The sequence below is a fragment of the Podarcis muralis genome, chromosome 9, assembly GCF_964188315.1.
Source record: "Podarcis muralis chromosome 9, rPodMur119.hap1.1, whole genome shotgun sequence".
Lineage (NCBI taxonomy): Eukaryota > Metazoa > Chordata > Lepidosauria > Squamata > Lacertidae > Podarcis > Podarcis muralis.
Genome location: NC_135663.1, coordinates 13,491,746 through 13,518,504, shown reverse-complemented (window position 1 = coordinate 13,518,504; position 26,759 = coordinate 13,491,746). Strand labels below are relative to the sequence as shown.

General features: G+C 44.8%; 2 protein-coding genes across 5 annotated transcripts in view; both read left to right on the top strand.

Moving 5' to 3' along the window:
• Positions 1-3,548, top strand: part of SCD5 (stearoyl-CoA desaturase 5) — a 39,024-nt gene extending 35,476 nt beyond the window's left edge. Inside the window, exon 5 of the mRNA XM_028743987.2 lies at positions 3,200-3,548. Within this exon, the coding sequence (XP_028599820.2) occupies positions 3,200-3,390 (191 nt within the window). The 3' untranslated portion in view covers positions 3,391-3,548. The remainder of the gene's footprint in view (positions 1-3,199) is intronic.
• Positions 3,549-16,864: 13,316 nt separating this feature from the next.
• Positions 16,865-26,759, top strand: part of TMEM150C (transmembrane protein 150C) — a 60,461-nt gene continuing 50,566 nt past the window's right edge. Inside the window, exon 1 of one of the 4 annotated variants that reach the window (XM_077933774.1) lies at positions 16,865-16,883. The gene's annotated coding sequence lies outside the window, so the exon portion shown is untranslated. Of the gene's footprint in view, positions 16,884-19,141; positions 19,291-26,759 lie in introns of those variants that run through there. The other 3 variants (XM_028743775.2, XM_028743770.2, XM_028743777.2) reach the window with 3 other exon arrangements.

The following is a 26,759-nucleotide window of genomic DNA, read 5'->3' as shown; positions in this document are numbered from 1 at the left end:
CCCCAGGTCTTCCAGACACACTGCCCAGGCTTGCACCCCAGAGAGGTCACTTTGGTACCACTAATGCAGCAAAAACAACATATGAGGCAGCAGCTACGTGTTATTGTGATTCTCCAGCAGTTTGGCTTCATCCCCAGAAGTGGACTCCATTGTCCTTCGATACCGATGTATGCCAGCAAATGCAGATGCACCCTGGTGCCCATTATGCCCCTTAATTTATTCTTGCAGTGCTACTGGACTCAATAGCACCAGCAGTCCTCCCAATGGCTCATTCAGCTGCACAATGGCTCATTCAGCTGCCAAATATGCCACCACCAGCCAACGAATGCCCTTGCTGGCGTTTATGTAGGCCAGGCCCTACATTAAGAGAATGAAGGGACATAAATCAGAAATGCAAAATGGCAGCATCCAGAAGCCACTGGGGATGCAACGCTGTCTTCATGCACATTCTGTCTCGCATCTCAAGGTCACAGATGCAACGGGAAGGTCACTGGAATTAACAGCTTGTGACCATGAAAGGCAACAAAGATTTGTGGCGCCTTGAAAGACAATTGCGGCATAAGCTTTCATTTCACTTGGACTAAAATAAAGACTCATGGTGGTTGTAATGGTCTCTCTCCACCCCATAATAGAATAAAAAACAAAGGAAGGAGGCAGTGGAGGGAAGCGAATGCGACTGCTGCTGTTGATCTTCCCCTCTTGGGAATGATTTATAAGGAGAATGGATCAATGAAGCTCCTCTGTTGCATGACCCAAGAGTGATTCAGGACGGAGCTAGTTTTGGGGTGAGGGTCCAGACCTGCTGACAGGCTGGGTCTCAACCGAAGAGCTGAAAAGTGAGGTGGGTCCAATTTGGATCTGGGGCAGAAAAAGAAGAAGAGTTTGGATTTGATATCTTGCTTTATCACTACCCGAAGGAGTCTCAAAGCAGCTAACAATCTCCTTTCCCTTCCTCCCACACAACAAACACTCTGTGAGGTGAGTAGGGCTGAGAGACTTCAGAGAAGTGTGACTGGCCCAAGGTCACCCAGCAGCTGCATGTGGAGGAGCAGGGAATCAAACCCAGTTCACCAGATTACGAGTCAAGCGCTCTTAACCACTACACCACATTGGCTGAAGGTGGATGTAGCTTTCAGGGGGCAAGGAATGGTTAGAAGAGTTAAGCCCTCTTTTCTTGCCCACCACTTCTTTTCTTCAAATAAAGGTCCCCTTTGTCCATCCCACCCTCTTCCTGCTTTACAGGTGATCTAGGTCTCCACTCCTCCCAGTTTTGCCTCACTGGGCTGACCGCCTTTCTGGCAGCACCCATTTTTGCTACTGCCCCTGAGACAGCTCAAATTGTTTTAAAACACCAGGTACCGCTTCTAATAATAATTCTAGCCTTGCTCTCAATTACCGATCACGTCTCATACTTCCCCCCTTTGTCTGGGTTCATTCAGCCCTCTTGGCAGACGCTGATAAAAACAGCAATTAGCTGTCTATTCATTTAAGCCGGATACAGTGCTATTATCTTCCTTTCCCTGCTATCCTCAGTCCATAAAAAGACACCACTCTTCTAAGGTCAGTCCAGAATAAGGAATCACTCGCTTACAATTTGATGGAGGCTGAGGTTGGCCGATCTGGCATTTGTCACCGAAAATTGGATGGATGAGCTGGGTGGGCCACGTGGTGTGACCTAGTTTTGTCCCTCAGGTATGGCATCAACACAGGCTGGAGTTGTCATGGGGCAGGTGAGACATAGGCAGAGTGTTAGGGACCTGGCAGAAGAAGGTCCCTGGGAGAAGGTTCCAGGGAGGAGGAAGAGGAAAACAGTATTGATTTACAACAGTGGTTTGTGGGCGGTCACAGCTCAGAGGCTGTCCTCAGAAACGTAGTGGAAACCAGTGTAGATCTTTCAGGACCAGTGTTATTTGGTCCTGGTGGCTGCTCCCATTCACCAGTCTAGCTGCCACATTCTGGATTAGTTGTAGTTTCCAAGTCATCTTCAAAGGTAGCCCCACATAGAGCACATTGCAGAAGTCTAAGCGAGAGATAACCAGACCATGTACCACTCTGGAGAGACAGTGTGCAGGCAGGTAGGGTTTCAGCTGGCATACCAGGTGGTGCTGGGTCTGACTTAGCACATCACTGAGCTATGGCAAGACATAACCTCAATCTGGTTTTTACAACAGGGTGTTAGATGAGTTGGTGTTGGGAGAGGTTTCTGTTGGCTTGCAGTCCTGGACCAAACATTTCCTAGTGGAGTTCAGTTTGACAATAGCAGTTCCCCCCCTGCAGGGATGGAGGACCCATTACAATGGTCTGCTCCCAGAGGCTTATGGAATTCAAGGGATTCCTGAATGTCCCAAGGACTTTTCAGTTGGCATGTTGACTCCCTGGTCTCACTGCGAAATGGTGAGGTGGAAAAGGCCATCAGCATGACCACTCCTGATTGCCCTCTCTGGTGCAGATCCCAGATGGCCCCCTCATTCTCAGGGGACCTCTGGGGAATGATGCAGACAAGACAACAGCTAAAGTGTGAAAGATTCAAGTTTTGTGAAGAAGACAACCAATCACAGGTGAGAGGACACTGAAGACAGCAAATAAAGCTTACTTCTCCACCACCTCTGCCAAAGCAGTGCTTTTCCAATGGGTTGTGGTGAATGGGCTGTTAAAAGCTAGATTTTGGAACCCTTCTGCTGTGACATGTTGTAGGGCACTCTTGTTGTCTGGGCAGCCCAGGACCTCAATACACGCTGCCCAGGCTTGTGCCCTAGGGAGGTCACTTCCGTGCTGCCAGCAGTTTGAGTTCACCCCCCGGAGGCAGACTCCATTGTCTCTCGAAACAGACGGATGCCAACAAACCCAACAATGTGAACATGATGAAGATATTCATCCTACTGTGTGTAGACTTGGCCCTTAACCATCGTGGCTTGTAAAAGCTACCTGGGGATGGGGGACCTACTAGGTGGGTCCAGGATGTAGTAGATACTGCATTTTAAGATGGAGTAGTTCCTTTCTAATTATTATGAAACCAGCAATGTCTACTTACTATTGTCAAAATGTTGAAAACCATGGATGTTTCTGCAATGAACTGTTTTCTAGCACACATTGAAGGTCCACTCTTATTTTGCTTCTGATCATTGGGGTTACCATCCACTTCTTTTTCTTCTCTACCTTTTGACCCCACTCTCTGTTCCTTCTGGGTTCTGTTTTCCAGGCGAAGGCTTCCACAATTACCACCACACCTTTCCGTTTGATTATTCAGCTAGCGAGCTTGGCTTGAACTTCAACCCAACCACGTGGTTCATTGACTTCATGTTTTGGTTGGGCTTGGTCACCGAGAGGAAGCAGGCTCCGCGGGAGATGATCCAGGCTTGCAAAGAGAGGGCTGGAGATGGCAGTTTTTGAGAAACGAAATATGTCTCTGAACATTGATGCTGCTGTATGTGTTGTTTGTATGTTTCTTCATTGGAGTGGAGGGTCTCCTTACCCCCAATCTTCCCCTTAGGATGGAAGTAGTATTTTTCATTGATCATAGGCCAAATTAAAATCCTGGGTTAATTCCATTTTACTTTAATGCAGTGGTTTTTAAACTTTCTATTGTAAGGCAACACTCTACACATTAACACATCATCTTCCAAGAAAGTCCTGAATGCTGCAGAGGATTCTAGGGCAAGAAGACTTTCAGACCTTGATTTGCAAATTTAGCTTGTTTCCTGCATTTCAAATGCACCGGCTGTGAATGCTGCTGTTTATGTACCCAAAACAGCACCTCCCTTGCAAAAGAAGGAGGTAGATTTGGAGGAATCCTCAGGTCTGCAGCATTTTATTTAAGGGAGAAGCTTCCCCATACAGCCTGGTGGTGACTGAGCACGCTCAATGGCCTTGGAATGCCTTTTGAGTGACTGAGCATATAAATTGGGGTGAGAAATGGAATGGAGCGGCTGGAATCCACACTGCAATGTTATAGTCCAGGTTCCACAAGCCCAAGTATCAATGTGCATCTGATTTAGTGAACAGATCCGTTTCTTACATAAACTCTAAAACTGGCCAGCAGACATGATTGAAGGTGGTTGCCAATACATACTCATATTTTACAGGCAAGGAAGAGATAAGCTATTAGCGCAAGGCCAGACACAGCAGAATCCCTTGCACTCTTAAGCATAAAGTCTCTTTGGTTGGGGACCATCAAAGCTCCAAGATGCACAACTTGCTGGTGGAGCTTTGCACGGAATTGTTTTAGTTGTCGCTATTTGTCGAATGACTGGGAGTCAGAAATCCTTGGATATGTTATTGCATATCACCCAGAGATCTATCCAGTAGATCCTCACTTAAGTATGCTTTCAGCTGAAATAAGTCTCTGGCCTTCTGAGCCTCCACGTTGCTCTTTGTGGATTGAAAAGGTGCCCGAATATGGCCACATCCGTTAGTGGCTAGTCCAGTGGGTCAGAGCTGCACAGCTGCCCTCAGGTCACGGATGATGCTATAGCTTACCTGGACAAGGGTGGGGTGAAGTGAGATTGAGGGTGATGCATCCATGCAGCCCCAAACTCGCAACCACCCCACTTCTCCCCAGCCTCATAAGCTGTGGCAACAGCAGTAGTCAGGAGGGCGGCTGCTAACACTCCCCTATAGCTGTACATTGCGGCAGAAGATCAGTACTGGTAAGTAGACTTTCTTTGTCCTCATCTTCACTATCCATTCAGAGCTGTATTGTACTACTTTTAACAGCTGTGGCTTCCCCCAAAGAATCCTGGGCAGCTCTTGTTGTCCTCCCAGAGCTCCAGCAATCAGTCCCACATCCAAGGGAACTCTGGAAATTGTAGCTCTGAGAGCAGAATAGGGGTCCCCTAACAACGGTGGGGCACGGGTGGCGCTGTGGTCTAAACCACAGAGCCTAGGGCTTGCCAATCAGAAGGTCGGCGGTTCAAATCCCCGCGACGGGGTGAGCTCCCGTTGTTCAGTCCCTGTTCCTGCCAACCTAACAGTTCGAAAGTGCAAGTAGACAAGTAGGTACCTCTCTAGTGGGAAGGTAAACGGCGTTTCTGTGCGCTGCTCTGGTTTGCCAGAACTGGCTTAGTCATGCTTGCCGCATGACCTGGAAGCTGTCTGTGGACAAACGCTGGCTCCATCGACCAGTAAAGCGAGATGAGCGCCGCAAGCCCAGAGTCGTCTGTGACTGGACTTAACGGTCAGGGGTTCCTTTACATTTAGCAACACTCAGCACCCTCATTAAACAACATTTCCCAGGGTTCTTTCAGGGGAAGCCACGCCTGTTTAAAGCATTATGATACGGTTTTAAATGTAGAGTGAAGAAGGGGCCTCTGAAGATAGCTTGTCCACCAATGTTGGCCTTCACGTTGAAGAACCCTTGATAGGCCCCACAGGGCCTTCAAGGTTCCCCAGCAGAACACAGTTTGAAAACTACTGCTTTAGTGGAATTAAATCATGGATGGATATAGCCTAAATTCTTAGCTGTCTTAAGTATGGTGTTTCTGAAAGTTACATATTATTTAATATTATAGTTAAATGTAGTAGATCTTTTGACTTGACTGAGTCCTCATGACTACGCCCAATAAATATGGCTGCAGATTGTAATCTCTAGTGGAATGAAGGAACTGGTTGCTCTTTAAAAGCATAGTTTGCGCAAGTGAATTGTTTTATTTGAAGTAATTCTGTCAACATTTTTTTCTTTTCTAGCGTTTCTTGTTGGCACGGGCTTAAAGGCACATGTGGGACTTGCCCACTGAGGACGGCTTTCCCAATCAATTTTGAAAAGGGATAGATAGCTCTGTGTGTGCAAAGAAATGTGTATGTGAAATCAAAATGGAGGGATATTTCCGTTGATTCACATGTTTAAAGCAAACTGACTCAATCTGCAACCCCCTCAAATGTAAACCGTATTGGTTCAAATATAAGCTGTCCCCAAATATGGGCCAAACCCCTAAAATGAGATTACTTAAATCATGGGTTATGTATGTGTTAGACTGTGCTTCTGGTTCACACTCAGGTTTTATGCAAGTCAGATTTAGCTGAAAAGTGTGGCCTGTATTCAGACCAATATAGCATACAAATCAGAGCATAATTAGCCTTCAGATTTCACACTTTTTGAATATTGCAGTACAATTGTCAGCTAAAAAACAATACCAAAATGCATTTTTAAAATGCATTTCCTTCGAGTTCAGTTTATTTGGTCTACAAACCATAAGCATCAAATACAGTATAGGTTTATCAAGACTACTGTAGCAAAATACAGCAACAAAACACACAAACAGTGCCTTTTAAAATAAGAGTATAACAAAATCCATTTTTAGAAATCCATAAACAATCTGGGAGATCTAGACCAGCCGACTCAATCAAATGCAATTTGGCTCAATTAAACACATTTTAAAAGATGTATATTAAAATAAAATACATATTAAAATACATATTTTGTGATAAAATGGGCATTTGGGTATGTATTTAAATATGGATTTCTACATGGAAAAAATGCAGCTAAATGAGAAAATTAAATGGGAAGAGGGGAAAAATCAAATTCAGGCACCAATTCTTAAACAGTTATAATGACCAGCTGGCATAGTTCAGGGTTAGGAGGTGCCTGGGAGAGCTGGTGTTTTAGCAAAGCTGGTGGAATGAGCCCCACTTCCTAGCTCTCCTACTGAGGAAGTCCGATGGAATGGTTACCCCAGGTGACAGTTGAGGGAAAGGAGGCCTATCATGAATAGGTAAACCTGTTCACAGTGGTAATGCAGATTTCTGGAGTCCTGTGTACTGTATCAGATAAGAAAGGAGAAGGACTGGATGCACAGTCAACTCAATCATATAAAGAAAGGGATGTTAAACATTATATCAACATTTCCTCGCTCCTTTGTGGAAAATTCCAAATTCCTCAGAGACATATCACCTGACTAGTTGTCACCATTTGTATTCCTCGTATCCGGAAATACACAATGGTGATTCATGCTTGTTTCTCCATATAAAGGAGAACTGGGGGGAAATGAATGAAACCAATTTATATAAAATCGGGATATGTGTGCCCACATTCAAGGTGTGGAGAGAAGAGGCTGCACACACAGAAGCATGCCTCACAGGGTATTTTGACCCCAAGTTCTCTGAGCATCTGGAGATGTTTGCTAAGGAAGTGAGCCCCACTTGAAGAACAAAATAGTCTCTGATTTGCTCCAAGTTCTATAACGCTGAAGACATGGCTGCCAATGTTCTGGTAGGGAGAGAGTTTTCCTCAACTGCGGATCTCTCACATGGGCAGCCATTGTAGCGTCCTCCAGATGTTCTTGAACTTAAGCTCCCATGAGTCCTAACCACAATGGGCAACTTTCAGGAATAGTGGGAGCTGTGGTGTAATGAAATCCGGAGGTCGCCATGTTGGTTCTGCTTCAGGATATTGGGTTGGGCAAGCTGGGAAGAAGAAAATGGGTGGCCTTCTCATCTCTCTGGTCGCTGTGGGGTATCATCATTTCCTCTTGACCACACTTAAACTTCTGCCTTCCCACATATAGGGGTTCGCACTGTGGACTGAGGTGCAGCGTGATCTGTAATGACAAGCACCTGGCACACACAAAAGGATTTCTAAACAGTTCTGAAGCTGAGGAGTGAAAAATTGTCATTATTCAAAGAAACAAAGAAATTGTGGCAAGACAAATGCTCCTCTGGTTTTATTTTTTTACTTCTTCTTTTTTTGGCTTTGTTTCGTTGTTGAATATGCAGTTAATTTATTCAAGAGCAGGTTACTTGTATTAACATCGATATGCTTTGTGGGCCAAAAAATAAAATCGGTATGTTTAAATGATTAATTCTGTTGTCACACATGCATTGTCATTTGTAAATGTGTACAGCTAAATGACGTCTTAAAACCAAATAAAGCTTCATTTTAAATGTTTGGATACTTAATTTCTATTCTAACGCGTTAAGGCTATTAAGGCGTGCACATTTTTTATTAAAAAAATTCTGTATTTAGTAGATATTTAAATCCACCCATTAAAAAAAAAACAACCCACAAACCCACAACACACAACTTTTTGACCATTGAAACATAAGAGCTGATTATAAGTTATGCTAATCTGCTGCATGTGATGTACAGTACATATAGATTTCCAAGCAAAATATATTTTAAAAGGCAGTTGATGTAGCTTTGGGAGTGACTATTACTCCTTGTATACAGTTTATGTTAGGGTAAAAAGACCTACAGTATCCTTTGTGGCCAGTGACAGCTGCTGATGGATAAATGAATTGCAATGGAATTGACAACCCTGTCAGATTTTTGGATTTTTGGAAACACAGATTGTGTAATGTGGCCATTTGTAGATCCCAGCAAGAACCCGCCTCAGTCGTCTCTTCCCATATTCATTTCAACCATAATCGCAATATTAGAGCATCGAACAAAATTACGGCAAAAAAGAAAAGAAAACCACCCATGATTTATTATCAGTGATAAGAAGAACCCAGATAAGAATATAAGGCTGCAGTCCTGGAAAATTAAGGGTGCTGAAAGTTGTTAGGATGTCTCCAGTTTCCCCTTCCTTGGTCTTTAGGGAAACAATGCATGAGTTTTAAAAGCTACTGAGTTTCAAAAACCGTGTTTCGCATCAGGGGCGGAGGCAGAATTGGTCACAAAAATTTGAAGCTGTGTACCCACACGCCTTGACACAGCACGGCCTACTCAAAAGTCCCATAGATTTCAATAAATCTTTTTCCTGGTGAAATATACTCGGAGTCGAGAGTGAATTTCATGTTCTTTATTCAGCTCATAGTGGTGAGGAGGAATGGAAGTTCCCCCAGAATGTCTGCTTTATATACATTATTTACACAATGGGCCCCACGTGATTGGCTAATTCCAGGATTCTCCTGTAGGCCAATCAGGTTGCGGATTCACTTCCACCTGAAGCTGGATGGGGTGGCTCCTGTGGACCAATCAGACTGCTGCATTCTGGGTCCTATTGTTCTAGGACCAATCAGACTGCTGCATTCTGAAGCCTATTGTTCTAGGACCAATCAGACTGCTGCATTCTGAATCCTATTCAACTCAGTACATAACACCAGGGCAAGTGGGTGTAGCGTTGCAGCCTGATTTGGAATAAATACAAACATACGCACAATTGCTATTAGAAAATGATGCTTCATAAAGGACCTTTCCTAAGAAACCTGAGGCTTTTCTCTTGGGCATGGTGGGCCAATTGGTGTTAAAGAAGGATAGGACGTTTTTTATGTATGCCACTACAGCAGCAAGGATCCTTTTAGCAAAGTATTGGAAGACACAAGAACTACCCACGCTGGAAGAATGGCAGACGAAGGTGATTGACTATATGGGACTGGCGGAGATGACTGGCAGAATCCGTGACCAGGGGAAAGAGACAGTGGAAGAAGACTGGAAGAAATTTAAAATATATCTTTAAAATTGTTGTAAAATTGAGGAGTGTTAAGATGTCAAGGAGTTGGCAAATAGAGAATTGCAGCTGTAATCAATAAGTTAAAGAAAAACTTAAAAGAAATTGAATTGAATAATTAGTTAATTGGAGGAGTTGCTGAAGAAATGTAAAACAAGGATGCAGAAAAGGGGAGGTATGGGGAAGTCCGGGAAGTAAGGTGTATGAAAATAAGACTATGAAGTTATACATGTTTATATGTTTGTATGTCTGTGTATTGTGTATTGTTTGTTTTTATTTTGTGTTTGGAAAACCAATAAAAAATTATTAAAAAATAATAATAATGTGTCCCCCCCCCATTTGAAAAGTCATGTCAGTTCTAGATTAAAGACTTGGCTATCTCTCTTTCCCTCAGGGGCTGTTTAGGCCTTCTGAATCCTTCTACTGTGTCAGAGGCTGTGAAAATCTCAAAACTCCTTCCATTCCTCATTCTGTTATTCTCAGTTCTAGGGTGGTTTATTTTTTTTTACAGAAAGATGGCGTCCATTTTGGCTAGAGGCTTCCAATAAACGCAGTGCACGAAGGATCTTGTGGTGGCTGTAAGCATAACTTACATTTAGAGTGTACTCTATTTGTATACACTGTATGCTACAAATTTGAGGGGGGTTGTTTAAGGAGCTGCAAAAAATTGGGGGGAGGCAGGATGCAGCCTATGGGCTTCTGAAATACAGGAACAAGCCAAAAGATGCTGTAATGCTTCTGACAATGATTTTGGCAGGGATGCCCGGTTTCCTGGTGTAGTGAGGTGACTTTGGCTCATACTGAAGAATTTAAGAAAGACGCAAGTAGATGGATGTCAGGGAACTGCCATCAGTACTGGAAGGGGAGAGCGAAAGCCAGAGGGATTCCAGAGAGCGTCCAGGGATCGGGAGGAGCAGCCCATCTTCTAGGGAAGAGAATCAGCATAGCACCAGTGGAGAAGGGGGGCAGGTGGGGGAACTGGCGAGGCGGTCTCATGACTCCTTGCCTGGGACCAGCGAGGAGAGTAGGGGTCCTCCGTTGCCCACGCCCTCCCTGCGCAGAGGGCTTCCGCGCAGAGAGGGTAGGCGGAGACTAGGCGTCAAAGAACTTCTTTGCTGGAAGAAGTTTAAGAAACGCCCACTCACGGATTCTGCCAGCGATTGAGTCAGCCACGGGTGAGTGGCTGTACGGACAGAAAAAGGTTCACTTTGGCAACCCAGCCAGGTGTTTGCACCCAGCCGGGGAGATAGGCACCTGCTTACGCACGCGCAACCCCTAGAACCATTACAACGGCCATCTTGGATTCTTCGATGGGTTCCCATTGGCCATGCTGGTTATCCGACACCAAATTCATTGGTGTGCAGAATTTGAGGTGATGAACCATACATCAGAAACCTGCCAACAGCCCCCCTCAGAATTAATGGGGCAAGCTGGGGATTGGTGGGGAAGGTCTTTGTGGAGACTCTGAAGACCTCCAAACCCCTTGGCATCAAACGGGACTTGAGTTTTATGCATATGACTGCAAACATATCCAGACTTACAGGGAGTAGTTACTGTGGATCTTCTGCCCTCCCACAAATCTATCTGATCAGCAGCAGCAGCAGCAGCAGCAGCGGAGGGGTGTGTGTGTGTGTGTGTGTGTGTGTGTGTGTGTGTGTGTGTGTCTGCACTGGGTACCCCACCTCAGAATTGGGAAGATGAGGAGTGTTGTAAACAAAATCTATCCTTTTCCCCATATGGGGTATCCAAGAGCCCGTATAGAGTCCTTACATGGGTTCCCTATTGGTAGAAGAAAATAACAGAGGCCAACCAGAGAATATTGAAAAGCAAAGCAGCTAGTAAGCCTGATCTTTATTGATCTGTTGCAACAGAGTGCTCCCCTCACATGCAGAAGGACGGAGGAGGACCCTGAACAAAGGTGTGCCTGCCCTTATATAGACATTTTTCTGCCCTGAAGCTCAAGACCACCCCTCCATACATCATACATACATCACAGAAGGGGTGTAACCCAAGACCACCCCCCACAAACATCATACCTACATCACAGAAAAGGCGGTCTACAACAGAAATTTGAATGTTGTTGTTTTTCCTGTCTGCCAGGTTATCTGATAACGCCTTTCCTGGTAGTTTGGCCATTCCTTTGAAATGGTGATTACTAAATTCCTGTAACAAGGAGGGTTTTTTCACCTCCTCCCTTCTTGCAGAGAAACATTTGGTCAGTTTGGGAGTCAAAATGGTTTCAGGACTGTCTTCCTGTGCTGCTTCAGACATGTGGTTTATGTATTTATGTACGTGTTTGCTTGGTACATTTATGAACATTTATTATATATCTAAGACCTTAAAATTCTTCTAACAGGAGGAGGGGTCCACAGAGCAACAGGAGGCAATAGGAGCCAAACGCTACGCTCCCAACTCTTTGTATCTCAGGGGTAGAGCAAAGATATTGCATGCAGAGGGTCCTTCCTTCAATGTCCAGCATCTTTCGGTAGGGATGGAGATGTCTCCTGTCTGAAACCCAGGAAGACTGCTTCCAGTCAGTGTGGACAATACTGAACTATAGAGTGATGGCTGGTCTGATTCAGTTTCTAAGGCACCTTCCTTCCTTCCTTCCTATGTTCTTTGCATTAGAGAGTGCTGTATGTTTTACTGCTGAATGTAACGAGCCTTCCACCCACGTATTGCATCTCCTTTGACAGACAGCAGGACCAATCCCTGTTTCGTGCATGTGGATGGATTGGGGCCAGTGCCCGCCTTTTATAAGTAACAAAAAACAAGTTTGCATCAACACGTCTAGTGTCAGTAGAACGTGCTTTTTCTTGAATCACGATTTAATAGTCCCCCTTCTCTGGAATTGCGTGGAGACTTATTTGTAATGTAAATGAGATTGAAAGCCAGATTTCTTGTGACGGGTTTTGATTTGGAAAAAAAAATATCCAGTCTGGTTTGTTAATGTCTTTCTAATGCCTCATTAAGCGATGACTGTAAACAAAACGAACAAAAACATTTCCTCCTGTTTTTCATCCAGCAGGCATTTATCAGTGTTAATATGTTATGAAAGACATGTAAATGCTTGAGTGATTTATAATAAACAGTTATTAACATGTTTGCCCTGCCTCCCTCCTGTTTTTTATTTGAGTAAGGGTGGTTCAGAAAAACACATAAAATTGGGGGTGGGGGTGGGGATTTAATCTCACTTTCTAGCAGCTCCTGTAAAGTCACATTGTTGTTGTTGTTGTTTAGTCGTTTAGTCGTGTCCGACTGTTCGTGACCCATGGACCAGAGCACACCAGGCACTTCTGTCTTCCACTGCCTCCCGCAGTTTAGTCAAACTCATGCTGGTAGCTTCGAGAACACTGTCCAACCATCTCGTCCTCTGTCGTCCCCTTTTCCTTGTGCCCTCCATCTTTCCCAACATCAGGGTCTTTTCCAGGGAGTCTTCTCTTCTCATGAGGTGGCCAAAGTATTGGAGTCTCAGCTTCAGGATCTGTCCTTCCAGTGAGCACTCAGGGCTGATTTCCTTCAGAATGGATAGGTTTGATCTTCTTGCAGTCCATGGGACTCTCAAGAGTCTCCTCCAGCACCATAATTCAAAGTCACATTAAGTAAGTCTGAAAGTCAGTAACTCAGCTTGATGGCTGAGTGAGTATTCTCACTCTTGTCTTCCTTGAATTTGTGGAAGGGAACACATTTGAAATCTGACTTGGAAGGTTTTGTTTGTTTGTTTGAAAGTGGGCTGCATGGATTAAGTCTTGCTGAAATGTGTGCTTATTTAATTGTTTTATTTTTTTTAAAACCCCACCTTTCCCAAAGAAGGCCAGAGCTGTGTACACGACTCTTCCTTCCCATTTTATCCTCACAACACCACTGGGAGGTAGGCTAGCCTGATAGTGGTTGGCCAACAGCCCTCAAGGAACCTAGTCAAATTTCAGCCAGGTTGCTATCTCTGAAATTGACTTGTTTTGTGGCCTTGGGCAAGATGCTCGAACATCTGTAAAGTGGGGGAAATTATGAGTTAAGCTATAAGGATGTCTTCTGGGCTTAGACACAAAATAAAGTTCGTAAATCACATTGCAAGATAAAAGTACTATACAACCTAAGAGCAATTATGTTTTGCAAATAAGTATTTGGTCTCATGCATCCGAAGCAATCATTTATTCCAGGAAGACGTCCCCAGGGGGAAGTTTGCTGCACTAAATAAACCATGAATCTGAAATGCGTCTTAGGAGAATTCCAGACTTTGTTCCAAATAAGTGTCTAGTCCTCAGCGGCATAAAGCAGTGCTTGGGTTGATGGTTGCGAATCGCCTGCCAAAAGCTCATGAATAGATAAAAACGTACTGAATGTTTCCAGTACTTGGGCATGTGGACTTCTGCAGAAAACTGCTCTGGAAACCTCTGCTGCTGAAGGCTGCTGTTCTTTCCAATTTCCTGAAGCCCACAGTGTTACTTCTCCCTTGCCTTTGATCAAATAGCTATGTGCTTTATTTGAATTCTTTGGAGCATGAAATAGAAAGACCAGATGCAACGGAGGGCATGTTGGACCAAGCTCCAGTTGACAGCATGACAAGGAAAAGGTGATCCACAGCCAGGAAAGACCGTCTCCTAAATGCTCAGGCCAACCTAAACTGAAAGTCATTATCAGGACCAAGGAATACCATGTGACTCATGCTGTCCTGCTGATCTGCTTCCTCGATGGTCATACCCCTGAGGAGGAGGAGGAGAAGAAGAAGAAGAAGAAGAAGAAGAGGAGGAGGAGGAGGAGGAGGAGGAGGAGGAGGAGGAGGAGGAGGAGTTTGGATTTGATATCCCGCTTTATCACTACCCTAGGGAGTCTCAAAGCAGCTAACATTCTCCTTTCTCTTCCTCCCCCACAACAAACACTCTGTGAGGTGAGTGGGGCTGAGAGACTTCAGAGAAGTGTGACTGGCCCAAGGTCACCCAGCAGCTGCATGTGGAGGAGTGGAGACGCGAACCCCATTCCCCAGATTACGAGACTACCACTCTTAACCACTACACTACTACACCACACTGGATTTTTGATAAGTATTTCAAAAATCACCTGCTACCAATGTCCATTTTGTGTCATCTCAATGACTTCTTTGCAAATTAAGTCCTGCCCCCCTGGAAAGATCCTAAAAGGTTTTTAGGTTTTTTTAGTTTTTTATGTATACTTTTCAACTTTAAACATTTCATTAATTCTACAATCAATTTCACATTTCAAAATTTGACTTCCTTCCCCCTCTTTCTGCGGTTCCTTAAATTTATTTTTTGATACTTCTGCATATCCAAATTCATTTAACTTGCTCATTTAATATAAATATATGCTCTTATATGACTGCAGGTTATTACAATAATCCTGCTAATGTTTTTATCTGTTTGCAATTTATCTGCAAATATTCCATAAACCATTTCCATCCTTTTATAAAAAGTTTGTTATCATGATTTCTTATTCTTCCGGTAAGTTTCACCATTTCTGCAGATTCCATAAGTTTTTGTATCCATTCTTCCCTTGCTGGGAATTCTGCTTCTGGAATGATCCTAATAGTGAAACCCACTCAGAAGTAAAAGCCTCTATGAAACTGATTTGTAAAAATGTTACATGGGGGGTGTTAAGTTGTGGGTGAACATATTAGACGACACAGCAATTCTTCAAACAGCTCTTGTTTATCCAGAGACCAGAACAGAACTGAGCTGAAGGGCTCAGCCAGCCTGCTTATATAGAGCTCCAGTACACATAATTGTAACAACTTTCTAAAACTATCTAATCACTGAATGTCACTTTTGATCCCTTATTTGCATAACTATCTACAGTATCCCCCTGCTGGCCCAGGGTGAGAACTTCAGTACATAACGGGGGGGGGGGATACGAGAGAGAGACATTACACACACTTTTGTAAATCAATAAAAATTTTAATAAAATAAAAGGGGAAAAGAAAAAAGAAAAAAAAAGAAGAAGAAGTAAAAGCCCCTGAGTCCGAAAGAGCTTACACCCAGGTACAGTGGTGCCTCGCAAGATGAAATTAATCCGTTCCGCGAGTCTCTTTGTCTTGCGGTTTTTTCGTCTTGCGAAGCACGGCTATTAGCGGCTTAGCGGCTATTAACGGCTTAGCGGCTTTAAGAAAAAGGAAACAAACTCGCAAGAACTCGCAAGACGTTTCGTCTTGCAAAGCAAGCCCATAGGGAAATTCGTCTTGCGGAACGACTCAAAAAACGGAAAACCCTTTCATCTAGCGAGTTTTTCGTCTTGCGAGGCATTCGTCTTGCGGGGCACCACTGTAATTGGATATTGCATTTCAGCCAAGGAGGAGACAAACCATTTTTTTTAAAGACATGTTTTGGGTGGCAACCTGTCTATTAGATTCTTAGAGATCTAGGAACATCCCTTCTACTGCATCATTCAGGCCATTGCCCCATTGCCTGGGGGCAAAATCCAGCATCACAGGAGCACACATCAGGACTTGCACAACAGGACTTCTCTTTTCTCTCCTCCCATGGTTCTCAAAATCTGCTCTGGAGGACCTCTCCCCAAAACTTCTAGGTGCACATGGGGTGGGAGGAGGTAGGGGATACCATGGGTAGAAGATGAAATCCAGTCATGTGAGCAGAATCTATAATGGTCACACAGAGACACCACTGAATTTTACCCTGGAACTTTCATTCCTGTCACTAGAGGCTATTGAATAAAACTCTCTATCCCGACAATTTGATCTTCAAAACCTGCCTGGCTTGCTTGTTCTTTTGCCCTAGGTAAAGGTAAAGGTACCCTTGCCCGTACGGGCCAGTCTTGACAGACTCTAGGGTTGTGCGCCCATCTCACTTAAGAGGCCGGGGGCCAGCGCTGTCCGGAGACACTTCCGGGTCATGTGGCCAGCGTGACAAAGCTGCATCTGGCGAGCCAGCGCAGCACACGGAAACGCCATTTACCTTCCCGCCAGTAAGCGGTCCCTATTTATCTACTTGCACCCGGGGGTGCTTTCGAACTGCGAGGTTGGCAGGCGCTGGGACCGAGCAACGGGAGCGCACCCCGCCGCGGGGATTCGAACCGCTGACCTTTCGATCGGCAAGCCCTAGGCGCTGAGGCTTTTACCCACAGCGCCACCCGCGTCCCTTTTGCCCTACACCCCATTAAACTTCCCTGCGTAATTGAGCCCCTCTAAGTGCGGCAATGTTTTATCCAATCGTAACACAAACAGACTACTACTTATAATAATTTGGGCCATTGCTTTTGACACTTATTAAGCCGCAAAGTAACAGGAAAACCAAGCCAGTGCTGAACTCATTATGGGAGGAGCAGCCTCCTGGGTATGTTTTGGTTGGCTAGCAGTGCACAGGATTTCCTGAAAATCAATACAGGGACAACAAAGGTGGGACTGGAGATACATAAATATCTATAGAAGCAGAACAGGATTTGTCTATCTGAAGCAGTGTCGCCTGCTCTGAGGTGACTAGACTGCGGAGCTCGTGTTGGTCATCGTTCATAGCAGCCATTTCTTCTCGACTTGTAAGTTTCTCAATCTACTTTCTCTGGGTTATTTCTCAATTTACATTAATTTTGGGTGTCGGGAATTTGCCGTGTTGTGTATTTTAATTGCGTGTGGCTATATCACTAGACTGCGATTGGATGTGCCCCAGTAAACAGCTCAGAAGCCATTTTGGCAACTAAGCGGTATAATTCAGCTATTTAGATCCAGCCTCTTTGTGTAGTGATAACACTTGCGTGTTGATCTTGTCTCACTTGGAGCTCTTTCCCCCAAAATAATCACTAGGTGGCACTCATCATTCTGAGTCAATGTCCAGTCCGTGTGGCAGAATTTAAGAGGATGCTTTAGACCAGTGGTTCCCAACCTTTTTTTGGCCTTGCCCCACCTAAGCATCTCTAAAATCCTGATGCCCCCCCACCCAGGTGACAAATAATTCTTATTACAGTGCTACCTTGGGTTACATACGCTTCAGTTTACATACGCTTCAGGTTACAGACTCCGCTAACCCAGAAATAGTACCTCAGGTTAAGAACTTTGCTTCAGGATGAGAACAGAAATCGTGCAGTGGCGGTGCGGCAGCAGCAGGAGACCCCATTAGCTAAAGTGGTGCTTCAGGTTAAGAACAATTTCAGGTTAAGAACGGACCTCCGGAACGAATTAAGTACTTAACCCGAGGTACCACTGTATTCAAAAAGTGAACTCCTATTCACATGGAAGAAGCCTAAAAGGCCATTCACTGTTAATAACTCTTTCACGAATTGCCCCCCCTTAAAAGTAAAATTGCCCACCTGTGGGGCATGTGCCCCACTTGGGAACCATGGCTTTAGACAGAGCTATACTGCACTAAAAAATTAGGCTGGGTTGAAATGAAGGTCTTGGCTTTGTGTAGATGGACACGAATAGCAGTGGCTGGCATTTATAATAGCACATTTCCACATGGAAAATTCTTCACAAGACTGGTGACAGAGGTGCGCCAGGAGCTCACAGGGCCCCCATCCCTGCTGCGCCTCAGTGTCGCTACTCACTAGTCGCCTTCCTCCTGGGCCGCAAATTTGCACCGCAAAGCATACAGCGGTGCTACTGCAGTTGCCGCTCTTGAATAGGAGCAGCTTGGCTCCAAGAGAAAGGGGTTGCCTGGCATAAAATTACCCAACATGCAATGCGTACTGGGCAGGGCTGGCCCAAGACATTTTGGCACCTGAGGCGAACCACAAAATGGTGCCCCTCTCTCCCAGCCAGGGAAGAAGGAGGGACTGAATATCTACACCAGCTTCAAGGGGAGAATAACGATCTACATCAGGAATAAGAGGGGGAATCAAATCAACCTTAGCTGATGGATGAAATGGGAATCAAAGGCCATTGTGGGGGGAAGGGGACCACTCCAAAACACACCAGGCAGGAGCAAAGCCCGGGAGAACCCAGAGGGCAGCCCCCAACATTTGCTCCCAGCAGTGCTTCCTATTCATTGAGAAGCTGCTGTACAGGCAGCTTGGGGGGGGGGGGTCTGCTGCTGAGGAGGTGTCAGATCTGGCCTCCAAGGTGGCAATGCATCCCTTGGAAGCTGGATCTGCTGACCCTGTGGATCCTGCCGCCCGAAGCAGTCGCCTCGCCTCACTTTGCCTTATGGGTGAGCCGGCCCAGATACTGGGTAACTTCGTGCCAGGCAGCGACTCCGCATGAGATCAGACTCGCCCCTGTTTCAAGAGCGCCAGCACCTCTGTGTATCCACTGGCGGAGGAATGGGGGGCAGGGGGAGCGCACTGTCCCCGGCACCATTGGGGAGGGGGGCACCATCACGGCTGCCCCTCTGGACACGCGCCACACCCCCTCCCCATCGTACCGGGCGCCACACCCCCATGGGCGGTGCGCCATGCCCCCGGGACGCACACCACGCCCCCACAGGCGGCATGCCATGCCCCCGGGATGCGCACCACACCCCCAGGATGCGTGCCAGCCATGCCCCCACTTGCTCTCCACCCCCAGTGCTGGAGCATGCAGCTTCGCCACTGTCCATACCTTCCCTCTAGATGTGGCCACCTGAATAGCTTGCTCCCATTTTAAAAACGCCGACAACGAAAGGGCGGAAGGAGCGACAAACGCCTCGGAATTCAGCCTAAAACAACACAGGATCTTCTCTTCTTGAAAATTCGTCAAAATCCCTTTACTCCCTTTCCTTTCATTGTCAAGGCTGGACTTGGCTGGGATTTGAGTTCCCCTTCTCTCTCTCTCTCCTTCCCTCCCCACATTTCCTTTTCTGGAGACTTTCTTTGTTCTTTGTTAGGTGCCTGTGAAAAAATGTTCTTTTCCACTCCTCTTCCCCACCCCCTCTCTCCCATTTCTGTCTTCCTTACCTCATGCTCATGTGCCTAATTCACTGAAAGCCGACGAGGGAGCGAGCAGAGAAAGCATTTCTTCTGCATTTATCAGGTAAGTGACCTGCCATGTCTTTGGGGCCACGTGGGCACATTTGTAAACCAGAGAAACCGTTGTGGGCATCACACACCACGGAACCTATTCTGCTGGCTACAAATGAATGCTGCCTTCAGGCTTAGTTTCAGCAGGGAGAGGAAAACCTATGGGCTTCCAAGAAGGCCTCTGTGGCCAGGTGGGCACCCGTGGGTGCCACCTTGGTGACCCATGGGTGTATAGGACTGCAGCCTTAATGACATAAAGATTAGCAGAGCAACCTTACCTATGTCTGCTCAGAAACATTCTGAGCATTCAGTGACACTTATTCCCAGGGTACAGAATTACAGGGTTTTGGGTGTGTGTGGTTTAAGTATTAATAATATGAGAAAACGAACAATTGGCACCATGGGATGGGTATTGCCACACTGTAAATGTGGTCTTGGCAACCTTACATTGCATAAATCATCGGGAAGTTGGTTAGGCGCCTGTGGCTTCAGTTTGCAGCTTTGGCACGCCAATCTTAGGAGCTCTTAGGCGGCTTCTAACATGCATTGTTAAATACTTATCTTAAACGCTTCCCCCCAGAGCAATTTGCATAGTGTTCTCCATTTCCGTGCCACTGGAGTAATAATCTGCAAGCAATACCAAGTCGTGTGGCTGCATATCAAATTAAAGGAAGATGAGGAGCTAGGAGCAGGAAAAGAAAAAGGGGGAGGCCGAGTGTGTTGCATTGTGGCAGTGGCCGAAAGGGCCACAATAAATGTGACAATGTGTACCCCTGTAAATCCTTGAGTGTGCTTTTAATAGAGAAGTTATGGCAGCCTGTTACTTTATGAAACCGGCGATTTTGCAAGTTGCCGCCCCCTCCCCTTGGGGCAGAAATACAGCGAATATGTGAATCACAAAGATACAGCTCAAAGCTAGAACATAAGTTGCTACATGATGCACACTAACACAACATGGTGGGAATCAGAACTTAAATCAGCAGAAATTGCCAGTGCTTATTGTGTATGTGTATTAAACATTGAAATGAGGTAATGATGTATATGATTGGTGGAAATTGAAATGCTTTGTTTGAAATATTATAAATACCACTGCCTGGACCACCGGGCGGGCTTGCATTTTTCTGGCCTACAACAGCATCAGTTGGAAGGGGCATGGCAGAAGAGGCAGAGTGGTTAGGAAATATTGGTTTGTTCAGCCACTACAGTGGTACCTCGGGTTACAGACGCTTCAGGTTACAGACGCTTCAGGTTACAGACTCCGCTAACCCAGAAATAGTACCTCGGGTTAAGAACTTTGCTTCAGGATGAGAACAGAAATTGCGCTGCGGCAGCAGGGGGGCCCATTAACTAAAGTGGTACCTCAGGTTAAGAACAGTTTCAGGTTAAGAATGGACCTCCGGAACGAATTAAGTTCTTAACCCGAGGTACCACTGTACTTGTGTTGGGGACAGGCAGGACTCTGAGGTGTGGGTAGAGGAGGCAAGGTGCCTGGTTTGTGCCCCCCCCCCCCCGATTGTGTGCCCGGGGCAATAGCCCCCATTGCCCCTCCCCACCTTACGCCACTGTGGCCCATTACCTTAAGTGTGACTAGATCTTGAATATCTACTCTTATATTGTAAAGGCAAAACCCATCAGGAGACCATGGTTTTGCTCATAACAAACGAAGTGGTAATTAACCCATATCCGAAGTAAATTCTTCATCTCCATGGTGCTTCTGATGTCACGGATGCTGTAGGAGTTTGGGGGAAAGTGGTGGGAATTTTCTGTAAGAAGTAGCCAACTTCTTTCCCAGAACTGATTTTCCCTGGGGAAAAGAGAATCTGTGATGACTAATATATCAGTTTAAGCCTGGCTGGACACTTCAGTGGGAAGATAAGCCCAAATAATTGTTTTTGTTTCGGTTTTTAAAAATATATATAAAAATAGCCACAAAGACAGCCACAGCCACCTATAATTTATTTGCTCCAGCTCCCTAATCACTCTGATCCGGGCTTATTTGCAGTTAGTCACAAAATTCGCAGAACAGGCATGTCCATTCCTTGGGGTACATTTACTAGCTCTGTATCATAATTTCAGTAGTTAGTTCCTTTCTGACCAGGCTCATTCCAGCTTCCATGTATTTCTGAAGGCCATCTCCCTCCACCTCAAGACTTAAATTTCGCAAGCTAAGGCTGCAAACCTAAACACATTTAACAGAGCATAAGGCCCATTGAACACCACGGGACATATTTCTCAATAACCACGCATAGGGTTGTACTGCATCTTTTTAGCCCTGTAGCTACTGCTGCTTCTTCCATTCATTCTATGAAGTAGTAAACAAACACAAATACGTAGCCTCTCAAGCCCAAATTTTTAACCAAAGTTCTCTTAACTACATTCCTATGTTCCCAGTCAGTTGTTTCATGGTACCTGTGATTGGAGAGCATTGAATCTGGATTTGAGATAATCTGCACATCCACTTCCCAAGCTCCGAATCCAACATTTTGGCATTAAACTAGAAGTATTACCGGGCGTGGGGGGTGGGGAACCATAGGTGTTGGTTCTGGAAGAAAACCGACAGTGCAACATACTACTTTGCAATTATTTCCTTGGGGAATAAAATGCATTTAAGGATGCAGGTGTCACTTCAGAAAATGTGCGTTCATCTTTTGCAAAGAAATCACGGTCCCTGATTTAATAAATAGCGAGGGAGGGGATGAGAATCTATGAAAAGCTAAGCTGCCCATATCGGGGAAACTGACAGAATGAGCTCCTTGTTAGAAAAGTCAGGTATCACAGGTTTCCTTGACAACTGTTCCCATAGAACTTGACCTCAAAAGACAGCAGCAGAAAAACAGGTTGGCAAGATTGATTATAAATACCCAAATAATTCTAATTGCATCAGTTCTATTTATGCTTTGTTGGGTGCAATGGGGCAGGATTTAAAGGGATTTACTTCCAAGTAAGTGTGCTTAGATTAATCCTTTATTAACATTCTCGGCAGGAAGATTGTTGGGTTTTTTATTCACAGTTATGGTTTGGAGGTGGGTTTTTAAAAACTCTAAACAATACACTCATTTTCAAAAGGCAAAGTGTCTGGGAATATTTTTCAAGCATATACTGAATCTTCCCGTAAATTGTAATCAAATACGTTAACATCTCATACAACATTCATGGTGGTACCCAGTAGGGATGGAGGTTTTTGGGACATGTAAGCACTGCACTGAGCTGTAAACAGTTTAATCACAGCTCATTAGAGACAGGGGGAAATGTTGACTTTACATTTTTATGAGGAGCTACCTGATTCTGACTTCTCAAACCAATATGCAAAATGAAGCTCAATTACCCTTCAAAGTTCTCACAGCTCTGAATTTTGTGAAGCAGCGCTTCAACCCATGTGTACAAAAATTCATAAATAAAATGCATATATTAGCGAAGATGACATACAAAATGCATTACATTAGGGAAATGGCTTGCAAAAAATGTCGTGCCGGGTAATAAAATGGCATGTAAGTTTGTGTGTGTATTAGAAGAAACTTGACTGATGAATTTTCATGAGGATTTAAAAACAACAACAAAAAGGTAATTCCTGCAGAAATGTGGAGAACTGAATGAAGAATGGAAAACCAAGAAGCAGGGAGAAGTGAATGTGAAATGTGGCCATCACCACAGACCATGCACATTTTAAAACGGATAATGTTGTATCTGTTTGTGAGAAGCCAAAGGAAATTTGAGGACAGCAAAGAATTCTTACGACTCAAAGGTCTCATTGCCAATGAAACATTCCAGTTCAAATTACAGTGGATTGGTGATTGGGATGTTCACTTGCTCCTTTCCTTCGCAAATCTTGCCCTGCTTTGGCGTACTTTACATCTATGGGCTCCTCTAGACACCCTATTTATTGAATGTTCATACTGATTTGCTTGTACAGAGCTTAGGTGCAAGTGACATAATAATGCCCAGACTTCCTTGAGCATCCTTTCTGATTTGCTTATGGCAAGCTATTAAACAAGGAACATTGTCATTTGCTTTTTCCGTGTTGGTAGGTCTTCCCATTCGCTATTCATTTATCCCAGACTTTTCAGGGCGTTTCTGTTGGACATTTGGGTGCAACTCAGCTTGAAGAAGAGGGGTTTGCATGGGGTTAAAACAGATAAAGCAAGGGACCTCCAGATTCCTGGACTGCCCCCGCATCTTTGACTTCTTCGCTGACCTCCCTGTCTCTTTGATGTTTAGACTGATACATCTTAGGTTGTATCCTGCTTCCAATTTCCTCCTCCTCCTCACACTTCTCTCTCAAACCTCAACAGGAGCAGTCACCTTGGATGTTTCCTCTGAGAACGAAGGAGCAAACATGGTTGCCTTTGGCTTCTCTAGATTAGTTAGGTTAGAACTAGAAACGTTTTATATCCAAGTTATGCATTTCCTAGAAATACTTTGTTATTTTCATACCCTACAAGCATCTCTCTCTCTCTCTCTCTCTCTCTCTCTCTCTCTCTATGCCAAAGAGCTCTGACTAGTAAGTAATTGGATTTTATATATATTTTTTTAAAAGGCACAAAATATATCTTTTGTGTGCCAGAGGGACAGGGTACTTATTCCATTTTAACTGCACAAACTCAAATTTCTGATGTGCGCTTGACTTCCTCCCACAAAATACTGGCATTCTGGAGGCAAGTTGTATTGGCACTAACCATGCAATGTTTGTAGGGCACAAACTACAATATTATGCCAAACCTGCAGCTTTTGGGGTTTTTGTTTGTTTGTTTGTTGTTCAGGAGAGTTATGCATATCCGCCACAGCAGTTGTTTAAATTCCCTTATCACAGACTCCAGTTAAAACCACCTTGAAAATTCACACTCACCTACAAAGCAAATATTTGCCTCATATAGTTTGCTGAGCAGCTGGCGGAGTTTTGCACTAAACTCCTGAACTCCCAGGCTGAGAGTGGATCATTTCTGCTGCTGAAGCCAAGCCGGTTTGGCCCTCTCAGATTTCCAGGGAGCCAGATCTTATTTGTCCAGAAAGAGGAGGGAGAGAGAGAAAAAAAGCAATGCAGAAGAATACAAAGAGCTCATATTGCTAAGGAAGGAGCTGGCTGTGGTCCTGCAGTCTGCTCAAAATGAACATTTGTACAGAGTTTTGCAAGTCAAATCTCTAGGGCTTTCTTCCCCAATCAGTTCTGACTCTGTAGTACCCAACCACCACTTTCCCACACTTGTTGCAAAACTCACAAATTGAACTGTTAACTGAGCGATTGCAGAGGAAAAGTGACCCATCGATCTCTCTCTCTCTCTCTCTCTCTCTCTCTCTCTCTCTCTCTCTCTGTGTGTGTGTGTGTGTGTGTGTGTGTGTGTTAGGCTGTACACTATACCTTTAAACCACATCTGAAGCACATTATTTCCCTCAAGGGATTCTGGGCACTGTAGTTTGTTAAATGTTTCTGGGAACTGTAACTCTGTGAGAGGTAAACTACAGTGTCCAGAAATGTTTGAGAGAAAGAATGTGATTCAAATGTGCTTTAAAGGTATAATGCATGAGTAGGCAAACTAAGGCCCGGGGGCTGGATCCAGCACAATTGCCTTCTCAATCTGGCCCGTGGACAGTCAGCGTGTTTTTACATGAGTAGAATGTGTGCTTTTATTTAAAATGCATCTCTGGGTTATTTGTGGGGTCTGCCTGGTGTTTTACATGAGTGGAATGTGTGCTTTTATTTAAAATGCATCTCTGGGTTATTTGTGGGACATAGGAATTCGTTCTCCCCCCCCAAAAAAAAATATAGTCCAGCCCCCCCACAAGGTCTGAGGGACAGTGGACTGGCCCCCTGCTGAAAAAGTTTGCTGACCTCTGGTATAATGTGTATGCCAACCCACCATGTTTGGCCCCGAGTCTCTAGAAACTGACCTTAGTTTCCAGGAATCTCCTGAGGCCATCCAGGTGAGGGGAGTTGTCTCTATGGCAACAGGGCAACCTCTTTGGACATGCAAATGGCAGTATTTAACTGGCCAGCTCAGGCTATTATCTTACGAAGAAACTCATCTGACTGGCTCTGCAGGTTTCCTTCCTCTAAAAGATTCTAACCTTACATACACCTGATCACAGGTTTGGAAGGGACCCATGTGTATCACCCAGGCTGACCCCGCCCCACAAACCTGTAACGTGACTCATCGCAGGTTTACCACAGTATTTCCCACCAGTGAAGTTATATAAGTCGAGAGTGCGGAAACAAAATTCTTTCCTGGAATATTGCATTATTCTGCAATGGCAATGAAATATACCTCGAGGGTTGCCAAAAGCAACCAGCAAACCAGAAAACGTTTTGGATCTGACACCTCCCACAAGGGACACAGGAAAAAATTCCCAAGTAATTATGTGTCATTTTTGTGCCACAGGGAATTAAGCATTGTTACTTGCTTGATTTTTGCAATGAGAATTGTGAGGCAATTGCAACACCGTTCTCCAACATTCACAGTGTTTATCCTTATGCGACTGGCAATGCCTCTGGGAAACACAGGTCAGTACATCAGAAATCAATGCAGCAAAAGGGGGTTGCAAATGCCATATAATCCACAGTTGCCTCAAGCATGGGATGAAAGCTTTGAGTTTTGATGTAGAAACACTCGTCCACAAAGCAGAAAATGAGCTTTCCTCTTTGGACAGAAAATGAGCTTTCCTCTTTGGACAAGGAGATGAATTCTCTTATGTCTTTTTTTTTTTTTTTAGTTTGTGGAAAAGGAATGGAAAGATGTGCTTTCGCATGCAGCAGCAAGGTGGCAGTTACTTCTGCATGCTATTGAACACATACTCTATCGTTCTGCCCAGACACTGAGGTCCAGCGCTGAGGGCCTTCAGGCGGTTCCCTCGCTGCGAGAAGCCAAGTTACAGGGAACCAGGCAGAGGGCCTTCTCGGTAGTGGCACCCGCCTTGTGGAATGCCCTCTCACCAGACGTCAAAGAGAAAAACAACTACCAGACTTTTAGAAGACATCTGAAGCCAGCCCTGTTTAGGGAAGCTTTTAATGTTTAATAGACGATTGTATTTTAAATATTCTGTTGGAAGCCGCCCAGAGTGTCTGGGGAAACCCAGTCAGATGGGCGGGGTATAAATAAATTATTATTATTATTATTATTATTATTATTATTATTATTATTATTATTATTATTATTATTATTATACTGCAATGTTGACCAGCACTGAAAGCACACAGAAGACTGTGTGAGCAGCATTCTGTGAGGACGGACAAACAAATCTCCCCCTCCTAAAGATATTTACTTTCTGCACAACCTGATGTGAACCTTTCATGCTACTGTAGGGAAACTGGAATCAGCGGCAGGCGGTGAAATTTTTCATAGATGAACAGTTAGGGCCAGAGGCGCCAGCTTGTGAGGGCAATTGGTGGTGGTGGGGACTGCTGTTGTGCACATGACTTCACAACATCCTGGCGCTGCACGCGTGAGCATCATGTCTCCCTCCCTAAGCCAGGCTATGGAACTGGCATTCAGC